The following is a 20,346-nucleotide window of genomic DNA, read 5'->3' as shown; positions in this document are numbered from 1 at the left end:
AACCAAGAGCGGTAAAACTCATTGTTGTGCTTTAACTAATATAAAACGCTGTGTCCAAATAGGTAAAAAATTCTCCAACTGTACACATGTATATTGACTATGAAAAGAAACAGGTGCTAAAAAAAATTCCATCAAATTGTGGTGGTGTTTTATTTTGGAGGGAAATGAAATTAGTAGGTTTACTCCTCCCCACCTTTCAGCCTATATCACCTCACTGAGGCAGTGTGTGTATAGCAGTGTGGTGGTAAAACTGTAAGGGCCCTATTCCACAGGAGCGATAATCGTCCGAATCGGCCCCATTCGGCCGTTTTTCGCTCCGTGGAATAGAGAGAACGATCAGCCGATGACACAGTGTGTCCTGTGTGTTTTATAATGAATTTTAGGGAGCACTCTGTATTATAGTGAGTTTCAGAGGGCATGGTTTGGGCTTCTTAAAATAGATAGTTCCAGTATTTATAGTCTCGTTTGTTTGTATGTCTTTTGTGAACTGTATATTTTAATATGAAAACTGAAGAATTTACTTCCTTTATATTTTTCTTGTTTCCTTGAAAGTACTTCAGACCTTGTTCACTTGGTCCAACGTGTATCTTCTACCACTCATCTTATGGGCCCTAGGGTAGAACTTACAAGTTTCCTGTGACACAGTGTTAATGATTAGAGATGAGCAAACTTCGAGCATGCTCGAGTCGAGGCATTTAATTAGCGGTGGCTGCTGAACTTGGATAAAGCCCTAAGGCTATGTGGAAAACATGGATATAGTCATTGGCTGTATCCATGTTTTCCAGACAACCTTAGAGCTTTATCCAAGTTCAGCAGCCCCAGCTAATCAAATACCGAATGTTCGGGTTTGGTTCGCTCATCTCTATTAATGATCCATATCCACAGAACTGGTGATGGCCGCACTGGTGCAATAACAAAAAGAGCACTAAAAGGAGGTGCAATTATTTACAGTGCAATAATATAGTATGAACTCTAATGAAGCAGTTTTTTAGCATGGTGTGTTGGTGATGGCTGCTCTATTTTTAAAACATGAACTAAACATGCAGCAAAGCAGTAAGGGGTGCCGTTGGCCGGGGTAGCTTTGGCGGTGTTGTGGCAGCTAAGTGGATGTAGGATCACTTGGGCACTTGTCACGGTAGCCTGGAGTGGTGTTGGTACCCACCCCCAGTTAGACAGGCACTGCTTCCGCAGGTTTGGATAACCCAAGTGTTAACTTAACCACAATAGTAACCAAGAATAGTAACCAAGTGTTAGCTTAACCAGAATAACGTATGTAGTTACAGGGGTTGTCCAGTGAAAAATCTTTCTTTCAAATCAACTGGTGTAAGAAAGTTATATACATTTGTAATTTACTTCTATTTAAATATTTCAAGTCTTCCCATACTTATAAACTACTATATGTCCTGCAGGAAGTGTTGTTTTATTATATGCAGACACAGTTTCTAAAATGTAAATAAAACATCACTTCCTGTAGGACATACAGCGGCTGGTAAAAGTATTGAAAGACTTAAGACCCTTTTAAGTTCTTCAGTGCAATACAAGAAAAATAAAGCTTCAGTAACTGAAGGTACAGGCAAGAGGTAGAAGAAGTTGTAACTGTAGAAGTAAGAGTGGAGGAGCATCTTGAGGGCCCATTCCAAGGTAACTGTATACTCTGCTAGGAGAGCGTAGTTGAGAAGAGGAGAAGAAGAAACTCATACTCACGTATCTGATCGCCTAATGCCCTTTAGCTTTCTGCCTGAAATGTCCCTGAAATCGTTTTTAAAGACCCTCCACTTACCTCAGGCCCGGATTGGTAATCTGGCACACCGGGCAAATGCCCGGTGGGCTGGTCTGATTACCAATCCAGGGGGCCGTCTGTTTTAATAGCGGCCGAGGCTACTCTGTGGGGCGAAATGGGGTCCGCAGCTGCTGCCAGCATTGGGGGTCAGGGGTCTGCGGCTGCACATTGGGGGCTGCACACTGAGGGGGTGTCTGTCCCTGAAGGCATCTGGCAGTGTCAGCGGCTGTGGCTACAGAGGGATTAACAAAGTGGGGTAATACAGAGGGATTAACAATGGGGGGGGGGGGGTACTACAGAGGGATTAACAAGGGGGGTACTACAAAGGGATTAACAAGGGGGGTGTTACTACAGAGGAATTATCAAGGTGGGGTGTTACTACAGAGGGATTAACAAGGGTGGGTACTACAGAGGGATTAACAAGGGAGGTGTTATTACAGAGGGATTACCAAGGGGGGGTACTACAGAGGGATTAACAAAGGGGGGTACTACAGAGGGATTAAAGGGGGGGCTACTACAGAGGGATTAACAAGGGTAGGTACTACAAAGGGATTAACAAGGGAGCTGTTACTACAGAGGGATTAACATGGGGGGGTTATTACAGTTGAATCTATGGGGAGATACTACAGTGGGATTACCTATGGGCAGGTGGTGGATACTACAGTGGGATTACCTATGGGGAGATGGGGGGTACTACATTGGGATTACCTATGGGGGGGTTACTACAGTGGGATATGGAGGCACAGAGGGGTCTGATTCCCGAAGTCTGCCCGCTCCGTGGAGAGGGTGGATACAGCCTGAGGACCGCCTAGAAATCTGGGATACAGCCTATGGCTATGGCTGTATCACAGTTTTCCAGGCGGTCCTCAAGGTTTTATCCACCCTCTCCACGGAGCGGGCAGACAGCGGGAATAAGAAGCCGATAGTTCAGGTTCATACGAACCCGAACCTTGGCTGGTTCGCTTATCCCTAGTCTGTACTATATGGGAACACATAGCGACTTGACTACTATTTGGAGGCTCATACTGGGCATAACCGCTTATATGGGGGCATAGAGGGGGCACTGTTACAGCGTTGACGTGGAGCAATACATGGGGACTTTGTATAAAGATGAGGATGACTGTGGAGTGAAGAGCCTAAAATGTCTGTCTCGCAGATACTGTGGAGTCATGGCTGAAGATGTCTTCATGATGGCCGGAGCCAGATGGAGAAGAAAAAGCGAACAACTTTGACAATGAAAATCGTCACTTGTAGTTCTTACAGGGAAGATGCCTCCTGTGAGTTACTGCACTATAGTCAGTTATATGTCTGCGGAGCCTCCTGTATACAGCTGTATATACCTCTATATATCACTGCACTATAGTCAGTTATACGTCTGCGGATCCTCCTGCATACAGCTGTATACACCTCTATACCATCACTGCACTATAGTCAGTTATACGTCTGCAGAGCCTCCTGTATACAGCTGTATATACCTCTATACCATCACTGCACTATAGTCAGTTATATGTATGTGGAGCCTCCTGTATACAGCCGTATACACCTCTATACCATCACTGCACTATAGTCAGTTATACGTCTGCAGAGCCTCCTGTATACAGCTGTATATACCTCTATACCATCACTGCACTATAGTCAGTTATATGTATGTGGAGCCTCCTGTATACAGCCGTATATACCTCTATACCATCACTGCACTATAGTCAGTTATACGTCTGCGGATCCTGCTGCATACAGCTGTATACACCTCTATACCATCACTGCACTATAGTCAGTTATACATCTGCAGAGCCTCCTGTATACAGCTGTATATACCTCTATACCATCACTGCACTATAGTCAGTTATATGTATGTGGAGCCTCCTGTATACAGCCGTATATACCTCTATACCATCAGTGCACTATAGTCAGTTATACATTATATATGTCTGCGGAGCCTCCTGCATACAGCCGTATATACCTCTATACCATCAGTGCACTATAGTCAGTTATACATTATATATGTCTGCGGAGCCTCCTGCATAAAGCTGTGATATACCATCACTGCACTATAGTCAGTTATATGTCTGTAGAGCCTCCTGCATACAGCTCTATCTAAAGGTCACTGCTCAGGGAGAATACTGCTCTTTATATAGTGGATATCCTTCAGTGACAGTATAGTGGTATCATCTAGTCACTACATGGTGAGCGTAGTGGTCGTGGTGTGACGGTATTATTAGTCCTGTATATACTGGTATATTATTGGTAATATTTGTGTTTATATAGTGGGTTGTTTTCAGTATCAGTATAGTGGTGTTAGTCACTATGTGATGGTAGTGGTTGTGGTGTGACAGTATTAGTCCTGTATATGCTGGTATTATTGGTAATATTTGTGTTTATATAGTGGTGTTAGTCACGATGTGATGGTAGTGGTCATGGTGTAGAAGTGTAGTTACTTGTATGCTGGTGTTATTGATAGTAGCGGTGACTGCACACTGGGTTGGTCAGTAACAGTATGGTGCTAATATGTATGGTGGAAATATTTGCTACTTGTATAATGTTATATGGTAGCTGTGATGGTTATTTAAAATTTTCTTCTCTTAACATTATATATGTGTATTACTGTTTTTTATATATCCTAAAATTTGCACTGGGGCCGTACTTACTCATCTAATCACTGCTGTAGCCTGTAGCTGCATGCTAGGTCTATCAACTAGATCCTCGTAGCGCCTGCACATTATCCAGGAAAAAAAGAACACCGTTGCTTTTTTTTTTTTTTTTTTTTAAACAGGGCCTGTCCTCAGGGTGTGTGTGGCATTACAATATGGCTCTGTTCACTTCAATGGAACTGAGCTGCAATACCGCACAGAATCTGAGGAGGAGAGATGTGCTGTTTCTGAAAGAAAGCGGACATGTTTTTCCCCCTTTAAATAGAACACCTTTAGTCCAGTGTAAGCTTCTCTAATCGTCCTTTTCAGTACCAGCCAAAGTGTCACAGTTACAGCTGCAACACTGTTCTATATGACAGTCAGTCATATCAGGAAGAGGTGGAGGCAGGAGGGCTTCTGTGGCTCAACTCCTCCTCTCTGACACTTCTGCTTGTAATGAAAAGGAGGATTATAAACCTTTATGCTGGAATAAAAATCCTCTCTCTTATATCTCCCCTATACCTGTCTGCCGGGATCTACAGCTCTGTACCTGGTATGCACCTAACAGGTTTCCTTTAAGGGCATGTTCATACCTAATCCATTGATGCTGCTAATTTGTGTGCCAGGGTTGATTTTAAGTCCCATTCCGGCCCTGATTTACCTCTAACATTATTATTGGTGCCAATGTGCACCATGACTGCTGGGTCATCGCCAGCCCCTCCCAATAATCTGTCAACCCGATGCCTAATGTGATGAAATCAAGCTGCATGAGGTCTGAAACACTTTTCATCAGGTATCTAAAGCCTGAAACAATTTTCATCCACCTCCACCAACAATAAAATTATTTTATTTTTATCCCACATAGTGAATGCTGCCAAAAAATTAAAAAAAAAATCCAAAATTGTAAAAAATAAGTCATATAGCTATGCCAATGAAAAAATAGAAAAGCTACACTGCTTGGGAGGGTACTGTCGAGGTGCCTTCCCAAAGAAGGCCTGCTGTTGTTGGCTGTCTCCTAATTAAGTTGGAGAATGGGTCCGGATCCCCTCTCCCACACCATGCACTTAGAATGAAGACACAGACAACGTATCTTGCAAACAAGTCTGGTGTCCTCATCTCTGAGAACCCACCTTTTTATACAGGAAAAACCAATGGATATGAATGTAAAATGCAAAGTCATACACTATACACGTCATCAACTTCAAAAAACTAATAACTATGGATATATTTTGACAGGTATGGATACACAATAAGATTAAATGTTCAATTAAAATTGTTTACATAAGGATGTTGATACATACATAAGGATGCTAAAAAACATTTGTTCTTATGAGAATTATAGAACAACATTTATTATCTGCTGGGAACAGGTTTATTATCTGCTGGGAACAGACAGTAGACTAGCTGTATATCCTTGAACAGGTTCAGTCACATAGGAAAGTTCCATAATCTCAAGACCAGCATCCTTGAACAGGTTCAGTGAAAGTTCCATAACAAAAAGTCTTATTGTTTCTTTCAAACTTTGGATGGAAAAGGATTTATTTTTCTTTCAAACTTTGGATGGATTAACTCATTCCTCTCAGTACCATGAAAAAATTAAAAGAATAAAGACTTGGGCATTAGAGGGGAACTATCAGCAGGTTTGAATCTAACCTGCTGATAGCTTTCTAGTGGGCACAGGGCAGTAAGGATGAAAGCATGTCTCTTACCTTTATCACCAGCTCCATTCCCAGACTGAGTCTGCAGAAGAGAAGAGCCACGGCTGGGGGGCGAGTTGTCAGGTGAGGTGTGTTTTTTTTTTCTTATATGCTTTGCACAGAAGGGGGATAACATGGGGGTCAACATGGGGGTCAACATAAGTGGGATAACATGGGGGTCAACATAAGGGCGCTAACATGGGGACCATCTACAAGGGAGATACATGGAGGCCATCTATAAGGGGGACAACATAGGGGGCCATCTATAAGGGAGATAACATTGGGGGGCCAACTGTAAGGGGGACTACACGTGGGGTGTATACAATAGGGCATGCACAGAGGGATGCATGTACTAAAGTGGTCTACACAGAGGGGGGCATATACTATGAGGGGGGTCACATAGAGTCAGTCTTCCAACCAAATGAGGGCACAAAGGGGCCAGTACAGATGTGCAGTTTGTAGAGAGATGAGGATGGTGCCAGAGCGAGGAGCCTAATATGTTTGTCTGGCAGATTTAGTGAATTCATGACTCGGAAAAGTTCTCTTAACGGCCCAAAGCAGAAGAAAATGATAAGGGAAGAACTCCGATCAGAGAAGACGTCCCCTGTGAGTCACTAAATATAACTTCACTCTAATTTATATGGTGTACAGAGCCTGTGTAGAGCTGGGGCTACCTCTATATGACTGGATGAGGTGATAGTAATGTGTGTACAGTGGATTATTCAGTAGCAGTGGTGGTGTTAGTCAGTATGTGGTGGTGTTAGTCAGTATGTGGGGGTATTATTTGTTGCTTGTAATCTGGTACTGTGTTTTATTTTTTGGTGAACTGCTTCTTTAAGATATACAAATAACTTCACTTAGTCGAGGAAGGGGGGGCCCCAAGTTGAGCTCTTGCACCAGGGCCCAAGAGACATTAGCTACGCCCCTGAGTCCACCCCAATATCATACACAGTCTATAGAATTATTTTCTTTGACTAAATATAAAGTGATCGCAAACATTTTTCCCCTTCAAAGACCAAAAGGGCCATATCCCCAGCTTGTTCTGTCTATATCAGTGGATGGGAAGAAGAATGGTCAGGGAAGGAAAGTTGTTTACATTGAAGTATTGACATCTTAAACAGGAATTGTTTAGTAGTTTCAGGAATGTTGTTCTCATAAACTAGTAAAAAGAAATTCCTGTTTTCTGTAACCATCATGCTGTTTCAAACTGTATCTAGTTTATCATTCAGAAACTAAATGAATTACACCATTGTGTAAAACTATTGTGAAATAACCTTTCAGCAAAAATTTCCCAATATAGTGTGCAAAGAAATGCAGTATGTATTCTCCACATTACTGGTTACAATCAAATATTGTTGCTTTATTTTACATACCTTGGCACACATAAGAAAAGAATTTATCTTGAGGGTGTGTTCACATGTTTAGTTTTTTTTAAAGAGGACCTGTCACCCCGTGCTGGGTCAGAGCCCGGCCGACCCCCCGCTAGAGCCCCTTATACTCACCTCGTTCCCGAAGTCCTGCTTCTTCAGCCGTTCCCGGGACAAAGATATCACCGCGGGAAGCTGCTGATGTGAGTCCGATGCTGCTGAGATGAGTAGAACGCCCATAGAAAATGACTGCTCCATTCATTCTCTATGAGAGTCGGACTCACCTCAGCAGTGCACGCGCCGGGATTCCCACGGAATTTCCGTCCTGGGAACGGCTCTAGGAACGGGACTTCGGGAACGAGGTGAGTATAAGGGGCTCTAGCCGGGGGTCGACCGAGCTCTGACCCGGAACGGGGGGTGACTGGTTCTCTTTAAGTACACCTAAAGAATACAAAGGCGGGAATGAATCTGGAAAAATTAGAAGTCTCAGTCTTTTCTTTAAACATGTCTCAGTTTATGATCTGTTCTTTGGTATTCGGAAACTAAAAAGTGTGAACACCCTTCAAAAGGCAATAATAATATTAATAATGATATAAAATATATTTTTGTGTATAGGGCATTTTGTTTATAGCAGTATGGTGGTAATACTTCAAGGACTGCGCCAATTCTCAATTTTGCGGTTTCGTTTTTTCCTCTTCGCCTTCTAAGAGCTATAACTCTTATTTTTTCCATCTACAGGGCCATGTAAGGGCCCCTGTTTTCTTTCAGGAACAGGTGTACTTTGTAATAGTGCCTTTCAATCTACCATAAAAGGAATGACATAACCCCCTAAATATCATTTATGGGGTAAATTTAGGGCAAAAAATGCAATTCTTTGTGGGGTTTCCGTGTTTACGTAATGCACTTTTCAGTAAAACAGACATGATAATATTATTCTATAGATCAGTCTGCTTACAGCAATATGCTTGATTACAGCTTTTTTTTATATTTTACTATTTTTATTACCAGTAAAACTTTTTGCAAATAGGTATATTTACAATGGCCCTATTGTGACTCTTAGGCTATGTTCACACAATGTCAAAATTATAGAAAAGGCGGACGCTTTTGCAATTTAAAATAACGTCCGTTTTTGCCGCGATTTAACTCACTGCAATGGCAATGCATTGAGGTCAATGGAAAGGCAAACGTCCAATGCACACAATGTATTAAATAACAGACGTTATTGCCGCGGACATCAAAATAATGTTCAAGTTCATTTTTTTCCCGACGTCTTTTGCAAACAGAGGATGTTTTTTTATTAGTTTTTCACACACAGTTTTTTCTTTTGTCACCGTTCTTTTCAGTTTTTACTATTAAATTCAATGGACTTTTTAATTGAGCCGCACACAAAGGACAATTATTAATCCAAACTTGAATAAAGTACCAACAGCCGTCATTGCACTAAGGGGAGGCCAGACGGCTAAATGAGGTCCATTATTTTAGACTCAAAATAACGAACGTCATTTTAAACAGAACTGAAAAGACGTTGTGTGAACATAGCCTTATAGCGCTTTTATTTTTTCACCTTTATGGCGTGTCATTATTTGCACCACCAGCTCTATTTTTTATTAATATCACATCTGTGTAGATCGGATGTATTGGTCACTTTTTATTTTATTTTTTTTGTAAATGAAATGTAATAAAAAATTTGCAATCCTGGCGTTTTTTACAGCGTTTTGTTCACACCGTTCACCGTGCAGGAAAAATATTGTTTTTATTTTGATTGGACAATTACGCAAGTTACAGAATATATGTTTATTTAATTTAATATTTTTATGTGTTTTATTTATAAAGTGGGAAGGGAGATGTGGATGGGATCTGTCAAATTTTTTAAAACCATTATTTAATTTTTTTTACACTTTGTTAGTGCCTCTAGAAGACTATTTCATACATACATTAGATTTATCACACTGGTCACTGCTATGCCACTTTGCCGCTGCTATGATCAGTGTTATCTGCGATCTTCTGATAAAGCCTGCCTGTGGCAGAAGACTGAAGATCTGACTACACAGAGGTAAGCTGTATACCTCGGGCAGTCGGGTAATGCAATTGGGACCACTGCAGACACGTTGCAGGGGTCCTGAACGTTAAGTGCCTGAGCTACTCCTGTCACTTACACTTAAATACTGTGGTCTTGGTTTTGTAAAGGCTAGCTACCCCGACATACCCATATCATGGTTCGAATATGGCCACAAATTCTTTCTCAGCTGTACTGTCTGGATCGTTAAGGCACATGTGCAGTGTTCAGACAAGTGATGAATAGAAGAAATCCTGCCCAAGGGCATGTCCAGAGCTGAAACCCAATAAATGTTTGCGTTTGGGAGTTTACAACGCAGAGGCCTAAAAGCTAAGGTGGAACTGTTGAGTTTATTTGACAATATATGGTCCTGTTGGCATCCACAGGCAATTCTGTGCCTGTTTGCTTATCAGCGCCAGAACAGAGTCTGGAAGCCACCACGTGCAGCCCTGTATGGGTGAACAAAGCTCATGCACCCCCCCCCCCTTCCCCCTAGGACAACGTGCAGTAACAGAGCCCGAGAGATCCAGTGTACATAATACATTTCAGACAGAATGCAGGGGATTGACTGTATCTGTCACACTGGTCTAATAGCAATACAATCCACATAAGGAGATCATCTACTTGGAACTCAACTCCACTGACAACCTACAAACAGTGTTACCTTTGGACAGGTGGAATACAGGACTTAGTGGCATACCTGTATGGGACATTACAGTGCCATCCTCCACAGAGAGGAGAGGGTAGGAGTGGTGTAACTACCACTGTAGCAGCCATATCGGCTGCAATGAGGCCCCCCGAATCAGGGGGTCCTGTGGCCTGCTCCTGCAATAGAATGGGTCCCCTGAGCTGTCATCATTTGCAGCACCAGGTGGCTGAGCAAGCCTTCCAAGATCTGCAAATGTCCCTATAGCTGCAAGCAGTCCTGAATAGCTACAAGCTGTAATGTCTCCGCTCTCCCTTCTCCCATCCCTGACCCTGCTGGAAATCGGCTTCCAGGTGTCAATCATACAGGGAGGGGGAGAGGGGAGACATTACAGCTTATAGCTATTCAGGAGATCAGAAAAACCTCTATGACTCCTTGTACCAGAGAATAAAAGTATTTCTCTACATCCTGGAAGCAGACAGATATATGACAGGTACCAGGTGTCTCCTTGTCCTATGAGTATCTAACAGTGTCAGCAGTTTGACACAGCTTAGAGATTCCCTTTAAGGCCAAATTTAACTTGGTCCTGAAGGGGTTAATGACTCCATTATGATGAACACGGAGGAACTTGATAAAACGTGTTTGTAACTTGATAAGCTTGAGATGCTAATTCATTGTTGTTTTAAGAAAATGGAAGACATAGGGTCTAGATGGAAGAGTCTTTAAAATACATTAACTGGCACAAAGAATATCTTATGATTACAAACCTATTACAAAGTACTTAACGTAAGTAATGAATGCCATTACAGAGATAGAGCGGTCAGGAAGAGGTCATTAGCCTGTTCCTTCCTTTCCTAAGTGCTTTAAAGGACATATAGTGCCTAGATTCTTCTTACTAATTAGAGACACATTATTTTTTCTAATCCGTTTTTGTTTTCTAATTGTAATTTTTTTTTACATTTAATTTAATTTTTGTACATTGTTATAGGGGTGGCCATCTTGCCAGAGCAGCTTTTAACAGTATTTACTGATATGCTGCAAACTTCATGGGTGTAGACAGGACCTAAAGCAAGGAGATTAAAGGGTGGAGGGTGCTTTCTGGTGCAGTAGCCTCAGATCCTAACTAGTAGGGATTGTGAACACACACTCACCTTGTGCGGTTGTGCATGAATAGACACACAACTACAAACACAACTTTATTGATTGTAGTCATGCCACTGGTTGGTGATTTCTACTGTACCCAATACTTGAGTTAGCTACCTCAGATGCCCCCAAACTATCCTAGAGGGTTTTTTTTAACCCCCTTTTCCTATTAGATACTCCCTGAAGAAGCATATATAGTGAGGTTAGGACTAGTTGGTGGGTTGGTTGCTGAGTGTATGAACAAGACTATATGCAGAGTTCCCACTGAGGAGATTCTTCCAGGGACTATTCTTATTTCTGTTACTTGTCAATGTGTTGGTTTGCCCCTAGGAGGCGGTGCGACCGGTCACTTGCCAGATAGTTAGGTGTGACACCACTCCTGTGGTGGTTGGCCGAGGTATAGCCCTGCCCGGTGGTAATTTGTTGTGATGCCAGTGCCGGTTGGGCACACAGGTATGCTCCACCACTTATTTTAGTGGGCTGGCTATAGCTTTTTCCCCTGTGGACAGTAACCTGGCGGGCTGTTTGGGGGTCCCTTGGGCAATTATCACGATGATCCGGAGAGGAGTAGTGACCCACCTGGACTATTGGCACTGCCACCCATATAAAGAGGAGATAACCCAAGGAAGGTATGTTTAAGGTGTTTAATGAAGAACCACAGAGTCCCGTTACAATAAAGAAAATCTGTTTACTTGATATAGAAAGCAGGTAATACAGCTTTGCCTTCATATGGTACTTTTAAGCTTGAAGAAGCAGAACTATACTGAGAGATGTAGCTGTGCTGGCTGAGTTGCGTGCTGAGAAGTAGAAAGTTCAGAGGAATAAAGAAGAGGATGTCGGGAGAGTCTCAACCCAAGTAGTACTGTGCTCTGCCGGGACTGTGAGAGGTAGAATAAGTAGAATACTTGAAATAAGAGAGAATACTTTTGCCCGTGTTTTGACTCATTAGTCTTTGCACCACCTATTAGCCACCAAGGTCGAGCGACCCGTCCTAGAGGGTGACACAAGCCCCAGACCCTGTTACCTGGGATGAGCAGAATGCTGAGGGTTCCCTGCTTACACCCGCACTTCCCTGCTTACACCCGCGCTTCTAGCAACTTTGCTCTATCCAGATCAGTTCTGTGATTCTTTATGGATACTGTCCTGGACTGTATTCCTTCTGGTTCTCGGCGTGGGCTGAGTTGATCCCTGACTTGTCCTCTCTAGTAGCGACTTATCACTGCATTCTGTTTAGAGGTGTTGGTGGAGAGAAACTGTGTCTAGGTCTTGCATGTGCATGTGCTCTGCTCAACGTCTAACCCACAACTAACTAGACTGGGGGACCTGGCAGGAACCAGGGCCCAACTTGACTGCTGTAGGGAGCATCCTAGCTTGCGTCCTTCCTTTACAGAATCCAGAGTAAAAAGACCCTACACTTCCTCTACCCATGTGACTTTATTCCTACAGAGCATATAAGGTGTGCTGTGAGTGGGTAAGGAGTGTGTGTGAGAGATGTAAAGAGAAAGGTGATTGGAGAGAAGAAGAAAGAACTCTCATTGGTGTATAGATCCAGCTGATACATAAGAAAACAATAATCCCTTAGTTTCCACAGCTGTGCAATATCTGAAGACAGTTAAACTTAACAATGACACCTAGTGGTAAAATTCTAGTACTATTACATTACCACTTACATAGATAAGTACAGACTTTTGCGAAGGGTGTAACCAATAGCAACACCCATGGTGGGACACCACATAAGTACCCTAGTTATGTCCAGCTAAAGCACCTCACAGTAAGGCTTCATTGAAAAGGTGTGACAATCACTATCCACGCTGGACGGCCATCTTCAAATTTCCAGATGATTACTCCAGGACAAAGACAGTAGTCCAGCTTAGAACCGTAAGGTCTGGATAGAGCTGTAGGGTCTGGATAATCTCTGGCAGTCCACTGTCCACATATCAACAGCAGCAACCAGTTTGTTCAAGGACTGTGTAAAACTCAGGGCCGGCCTTAGGGTAGATGGTGCCCTGTGCAGCGTTAACAGAATCAGTGCTCGACACAGTATATTGCCCTGAAAGTGCCCACACACAGAGCCCCAATACGTATGGTAGTTATCTTATGACACCATTTTACCACCATACAGTGATTATCTATTGCCTCTATAAACAGAAAGTTGTTACCAATGATACCATTACATAATACATCAATAATACTGCCACACCATGACCACTATCACTACCACTACAGACCCTATAGCACAGTGTAGTTACATCCAGTTACTCACAAGGGAAAACTTCTCTAATTAGTCTTTTCACTTTTCACATTTTTGTTCAAATACCGCAGTATTACAGTACTTTAAGACTGGGTGCCCGAAAAGTGTTTGAGAACCAAAGCAAACTTTCCTTGAAAATTCTTTTTGAGTTCGAGCAGTTTGAGAATTGAGGTAGCACTGTATTCTCAAATTTTTTATATATATATATATCTTACAGAATTATACACAATCTTGTAAGCAATAATCTGTATCCAGGTCACTGATGGCCCAGCAATAGCAGTACAACTAACAATAATAATCCCCTACTCATACCGCGTTGGCTCAGGGGTGACAAATATGTCATGCACTGCTACATCTCCACATACCCTGCCTAAGCGATAACCACATACTGTAACCCCAACTTAGCTGCCAGATAACACAAGAGGATTCCCCTTTCCTCCACAGTGGTCCTCTGAAAACCACCTTAGTCAATGTCATCGGTAACCACCCCTCTGCTACCATGAGCAGGCACAACACTTCCATACCTTTATGGCATTCTCTATCCCATCCTGCAAGTCCGAACACCAAAGGTCGATGTCAACATCATTTAAGTGAACACCGTCTTTACACAGAAAACCCCTGTCATGCACCTCCAAGTCTCTATGTTGGACCACTACCCCATCATTCCAATTTAGCACTGCATAATAAAACTAGCTGCTTGCTTAAAAAAATCCTTGTCTTTAGCTGCATCTGAGCTTGGTTCCTGTCAGGGGTCCTGGCAGCAGCCAGGCCCTGGCTTAACTACAGCAGAAACTGGTGTTTTGTGTGTCCTCTCTGTGAGAATCTGGATAACCTCTCTATTAATGCACCCCTGGGCACTGTTAAGTCCATCCACGGAGTGGACGTGATGTCAGACAAAACTGGCTACGATCTCCGACCAGACCACAACAACACCTGGAAACATTGACTAGAGCCTCAACATATCAAATGTAATATCCCGGATTTAGTCCTGGGACGACCAAACCCCAAGGCCGATGCCCCCCAAATGCAAAACAAGGATATCGGAGGCACTGTCCAACCTGGAAAAATTATGAATTACCGGCAATACACCACTCTATAACATTCCCCAGACCCCCTCCACCAGACATGGACCTCAATCCGCTGGAAGCCTAGCTGTCTGCCATCGGCTCTAACGTCTGCCCTCAGTGCCTCTCGATAGACATATGAATGTCCAAGGATCCATATAAGGCAACCTCAATCTTTAAGAAAATCAAACAGATAGACAACAAATAGGGAAGAACCCAAACCAACACACAACCATTACATTAAATCCAAATGCACATAGGAGTGTAAGCTAGCTGATTCACACTGACTATTTGACGGACCACAGTGTCAGATAAACTATATCTAATGGCCTCTATTACTGCCCCTATGCAGAAGGAGTGGGCAGCAAACTCCCTCACCGGAAAACCCAGACGCTCCAAACCTTTTTGAAAAACCGCTGTGCAATCACTAATATGATAGAGCACAATATGCCTCCCCCTCCAGTCTTAGACCAACGCAGCCAACAAGACACGGACTCCAAATCCACCACAACGTCCCCTCTCTGCATCCCATCCCCCAAAGAATGAGAACGACTAACCAGCTCACTAGTTTTAAAGGCCCCAAAGAAGTCCAAAGAAAAAGTCGCCCTGAACTAGGCACACTCATATCCATCTGTACACAGCTCTCCCAACAACCCCATCAAACTCAGTGCGTTAAGCATTCTTGGAAACACTGAACTTCCTGTACCCAGCTTTACTTGGTTGTGCTTGAGGAGGTGCTTGAAGAAGTAGAGTGGAGTAGAGAGGTAGTTGCAGCAGTGCTTGTAGAGTAGAGGAGTTGGTCAAAGGAGCCCTGACCGAATGTAGCTATGTACTCTGCCGGAACTTTTGTAGAAATACTTATAAAGTGAAAAGTTTACTTGTACCCGTGTATAGACTGTGTCTGACCAGACTCTGAGAATAAAGGGCCTTGTGTAAGTTTCTTCAGCTGGGAATTTGAAAATACGTACCTTCTGCTACGTGCAGTGTTTTCATCCTGTTTATTACAGGGTTTTTTGAGAAGAGAATAGTCTCTGAGCAATGGCCCTTGAGTTCCTGGCATGGGCTGGGGTGTTCCTGGACTCCTCTCCCTCACTGTTGTTTAGCACTGCATAATAGAACTAGATGCTTGCTTAAAAAAATCTGTGTCTTTATCTGAATAGCCCAGCAAGTAATGGGTGGCCTATCTTTAGGCTATGTCTGGAACATGGTTGCCATCTTGAAAGTTGCCATATTTTTTAAATAGCAAGGTGGTCATGTAGCATGCAGTTTTAAAAAAAATCCCAATTAGATTTCCAATATCCCTTGTGGTTCCAAAGTTATTATACGTTTATAAGTTCATGCTGATTGGACCTATTGCCTTCAGTTCTGTGTTCAGCAGAACAATCCTTGAAGCAGAAGATGCTGGATTCAGTTGTTATAAATTTTTAATAGCCTTTGAACTTACGATAACTATGTGTTCATACCTTTTGAACCACAAGGGGTAGTGCAAAAATGATTTTGGGAATCAGTTTAACACAATTCTGGTCTTCTTTAATATGCTACATAACCACCCTCCTATTGGTAAAACTTGTTATTACATCCAATATTGCATCTTTTAAGATGACAGCCATGTTCTGGACTTTGCCTAAAAGATACGACCCCTCACCCATTACTTGCTGGGGATTTCTAGGTAAGTCATTTCCCCTTTGAGAAAAGCGTCCTGAGACTTGCAAGACCCTGACCCATTTTTTCATGTAAATCATCAGCAGTAGACCAATACCAAGTTGCACATTTTTTGCAGATTTGCTATAGAAAATTCCACTGTGGAAAATGTTTAAAAGGAAAACAATATCGCTGATGGACTCATAGGGGCACAGAGACCCCTTGGAACCTTTCTCCTGCATAAAGATCCTTTTTGTTTGTTGCAGCACTTGGTGGGCATCTCAATCCCATAAGGGTCCATTTACACAGAAAGATTATCTGACAGATTATCTGCCAAAGATTTGAAGCCAAAGCCAGGAATGGATTTGAAAAGAGGAGAAATCCCTGCTTTCCTTTTTGATCTGATGTCTGTTTATAGTCTGTTTCTGGCTTTGGCTTTAAATCTTTGGCAGATATTCTGTCAGATAATCTTTCTGTGTAAATGGACCCTAACTGATCAAACACGTCAAAAGATCTTTAAAATTACTTAGGGTGGTATTACATGGGCCGAGCAGGGCCCGATAATACCTGTAAACGAGCAGCGATCTGCTAGATCGTTGCTCGTTTACTGGGCCTATTACACGGCCCGATAATCGTTTGACAAAAGCTGCAAGGACATCGTTACCGATGTCCTTGCAGCCCGTGCTAAACTGGCATACATTACCCATCCACGTTCCAGGGCTGCTCCTGCCGTCCGCTTCTCCCGGTGTCCCGTGCGCGCTCTAGCTTCACAGCGGCCTGTCAGGGTAATGTATATCGTTAGTCGCCTGGCCACGCAACCGCTATTACACGCAGCGGTGCGCGGTCGGCACCCGACGAAAATAGGGTCTAACCTATATCAACAATCAACCAATGATCGTTGTCATCGGCTGATCGTTGCATTTATTACACAGAGCGATAATCGGCCAAATTGGGCCAATTCGGCCGATTATCGTTCCGTGTAATAGTACCCTTAGTGTAAATTTAGCTGTGGAATTTATTGTAGTTTTTTTTTTTTTTTACTTCCCATTGAATAAAGGGAAAATCCACAATAAACGTGATGTCAATTACATAAATTTACATGCAGATGTGAGATTTGCTTTAGGGTCGCTTCACTTATACCGTACCGCAGCGGATTTTTTGCTGCGGATCCACAGCAGATCTGACTAAATGAATTAACACAGCATTAAGGGTATGTGCACACTGAGTAATTTAGACGGAAAGTCTGTTGCGTAATCCGTCCTTCGCGCCCGGTCGCGGATAGCGGCGGGTGCGCGTCTCCGCCCGTGTCATAGACTCCATTCTATGCACGGGCGGATTCCTTTCTCCGTCCAAAGCAGAAGATCTAGTGCGATACGGTATGTGTGAAGCTACCCATTAAGTCTTATTTATTATAAATCTGCAGTGTATTTCACCCATGTAAAAGCCTCTTTAGTATAACAATTAGAGTGACCTTATTTCAGTGATACATTGTGTCTTTCAGGTTATGAAGCCCTACATGAATAAAATTGGAAATTATGACAGACTGATGAATTCTGCGAAAATACTGGACTCCTAGCTTCTGGTATACATTGTTTTATATAAGAAATCTTCTTCAGAGAAGCCAGTGCCTATTGAAAAAAGAATGAAAACAAGTCTATGCCCCACAATGGAAGTAAAAGAAACTATGTCGACTGTTGCTTCCTGCTTCCGATATATTAATATGACTTCTTCTGTTGGTGGAAAAAAGCCTATTACCTCATTGTGGTTCTCCGCAATCTTCTCCATTATTGGCCTTTTTTCCAACCTATTTGCTTTTTGTGTCCTAGTCAGTGCATCTAAGAAAACTCGAAGTCGTTCAAGGTCATCTTTTTTAATTTTCCTGGGAGGTTTGGTAGTCACAGACTTTATGGGGCTATTAGTGACTGGCACAATTGTAGTGTCCAAACATATAATCCAGTTTGACTGGCAGATTCTTGATCAAAACTGTTATCTCTGTAACTTTTTTGGACTATCTATGGTTTTTTATGGACAATGCCCTCTCTTGCTGGGTGCATCCATGGCTGCTGAAAGGTTTTTTGGTATAACTAAACCATTTTCACATTCTGCCAATATTTCGAAAAAGAGAGCATACTGTATTGTGGTGATGGTGTGGTGCTTTGCCTTCTTTTTAGCTTTATTTCCCATCATGGGTATTGGGAATTACACCTTGCAATATCCAAAATCCTGGTGTTTTCTTACTTTGCTGCAGGATCCGAAGAATAAAGCCTTTGGATTGATATTTTCATTCACTGGTATATTATCTGTTTGCCTCTCTTTTATTTTGAATACTGTCAGCGTTGTAACCCTTTGCAGAGTTTATCATGACCGTGAGTCTGTCCAAAGACGCAGAGACAGTGAAGTCGAAATGATGGTCCAGCTGGTTGGGATCATGATAATTGCTACTGTCTGCTGGCTTCCATTACTGGTAAGTTTCTGCTTTCCACATGTTTTAGATTTTATGTCAACACTTAATTTAAGGCATAACAGAATGTTTTTTTTAATGCTTGGCTAGCTCGGTGCTCTGCCCCCTTATGTAATACGATCTCCTGCTGAACGCTCTAACTGCCACAGACAGACTGATCTCTGCAGATTGAGCAGCCCAAAGTGTAGAGTGGTCCACAATCCAAACCACTGAATGAACCTATAGTAGAAAAGAAGAGAATTCAAAACAACCACAACAGCAGCTTCAGAGCCACACAGTGCGCAAAGCAAGAGCAAATGGTACCCCCAGTAAACATACAGTTTTCTCAGTCTAGGAAAAGCCTAGCCACCTTAAATTTGGAGCCACCTTAAATTTAAAGGAGTATGTCTCTAAGACAATGGGAAAGAAAGCAAAGGTTGCAAAAAACTGAAAAATGGGGCAAGATTGAAAGAACGGTGAAGAAGTAGGGAGTTTGTTCTTATGGACCAAGAATCTACCACCTCCAACCATGACTTACAAACAGGGTCGGCCTTAGGGGCGTGCGACCTGTGCGCTTGCGCAGGGCGCCTCACTCCCGGCCAGCTAGGGGGCGCTTCAGCAGAGAGCTGCTCTACATATCTAACTAGAAATAAAAGTCGTGCTGCCTGTCTGCAGGAGTGCCCTCCTCCCCAGGCAGCACATCTAACTTCTATCTGTCTGCCTAACAGGGCCAGGGTGCGGGCTGAAGTGTGTGAGGAGAGGGACCTGGGCTGCAGCTGTCGAGGATTGCACATTCTGTGGCACTGTCTAATGATTTGCCTGTCCGATCTATGTACAGTCCACACAGGCAGTGAGACTGGGCAGCAGTAATACATATCATCCTGCAGCTACTTAGTGCCTGTACTGTAGTCATGTATTTTACTGCTTCCAAGCAGTCTCAGTGCCTGTGCAGACTGTACATAAATCGTACAGGCAATAGATAGGCTGCTCCTTATCAACCCTGACAGCTCCCAAGGAGCCCTGCACACTGGCTGCTCCTGTAGCTCCCAGTGCAGCTACAAGTGGATAGAAAGTCTTCAGATAAACTTTATGTAGGGACAATGAATCAGGTTATGACCTGCTGCTCTGTCTGTAGCAGCCACCACATCCCCCATGTCAGCCCTGCATTGCCTGATCTCACTGTGCCAGCAGCCTACAGCAGAATATACCCCCAGCGATAACAGCTGCTGCAGACTGGCAAGAAGGCAGCCCATGTCACCAGCAGGGGATCACCTCATCTCCTCTGACTGCAGGTCACCCCCTCTCCCTCTGATCACCAGCTTATACAGCCCCAATAGTCTACCAAGTAAGTCATATATGTATATGTGTTTTTATTTTTGTGTTGTGTTTAGTTGTGGTATTCTATCTATCTCTATCTCCTATCTGTCCACCCAAAAATGATCAATAATCTGTAAACACTTATGAGGACACTTACACAGCTCTGCTACAATAGTATGTCATGTATACAACACAGCCGGCATCCACAAGTGATAATGCGTCTACAGCTCCTGCGTCCATTCCATCAATCCTCTGTTATTATATGGCCACTAGGGATGATCCGAACCTAGTTCGGACGGGGTTCGTACGAACCCAAA

General features: G+C 43.0%; 1 protein-coding gene across 2 annotated transcripts in view; it reads left to right on the top strand.

The window, feature by feature from the left end:
* Window positions 1-20,346, top strand: part of TBXA2R (thromboxane A2 receptor) — a 137,009-nt gene that overhangs the window by 96,031 nt on the left and 20,632 nt on the right. For both annotated transcript variants that reach the window (XM_069977893.1, XM_069977894.1), the window contains exon 2: window positions 17,774-18,736. In XM_069977893.1, coding sequence (XP_069833994.1) covers window positions 17,915-18,736 — 822 coding nt within the window. In that variant the 5' untranslated portion in view covers window positions 17,774-17,914. The remainder of the gene's footprint in view (window positions 1-17,773; window positions 18,737-20,346) is intronic.

Source organism: Dendropsophus ebraccatus, chromosome 7, assembly GCF_027789765.1.
Source record: "Dendropsophus ebraccatus isolate aDenEbr1 chromosome 7, aDenEbr1.pat, whole genome shotgun sequence".
NCBI lineage: Eukaryota > Metazoa > Chordata > Amphibia > Anura > Hylidae > Dendropsophus > Dendropsophus ebraccatus.
This window is presented reverse-complemented; position numbering and strand designations above follow the sequence as displayed.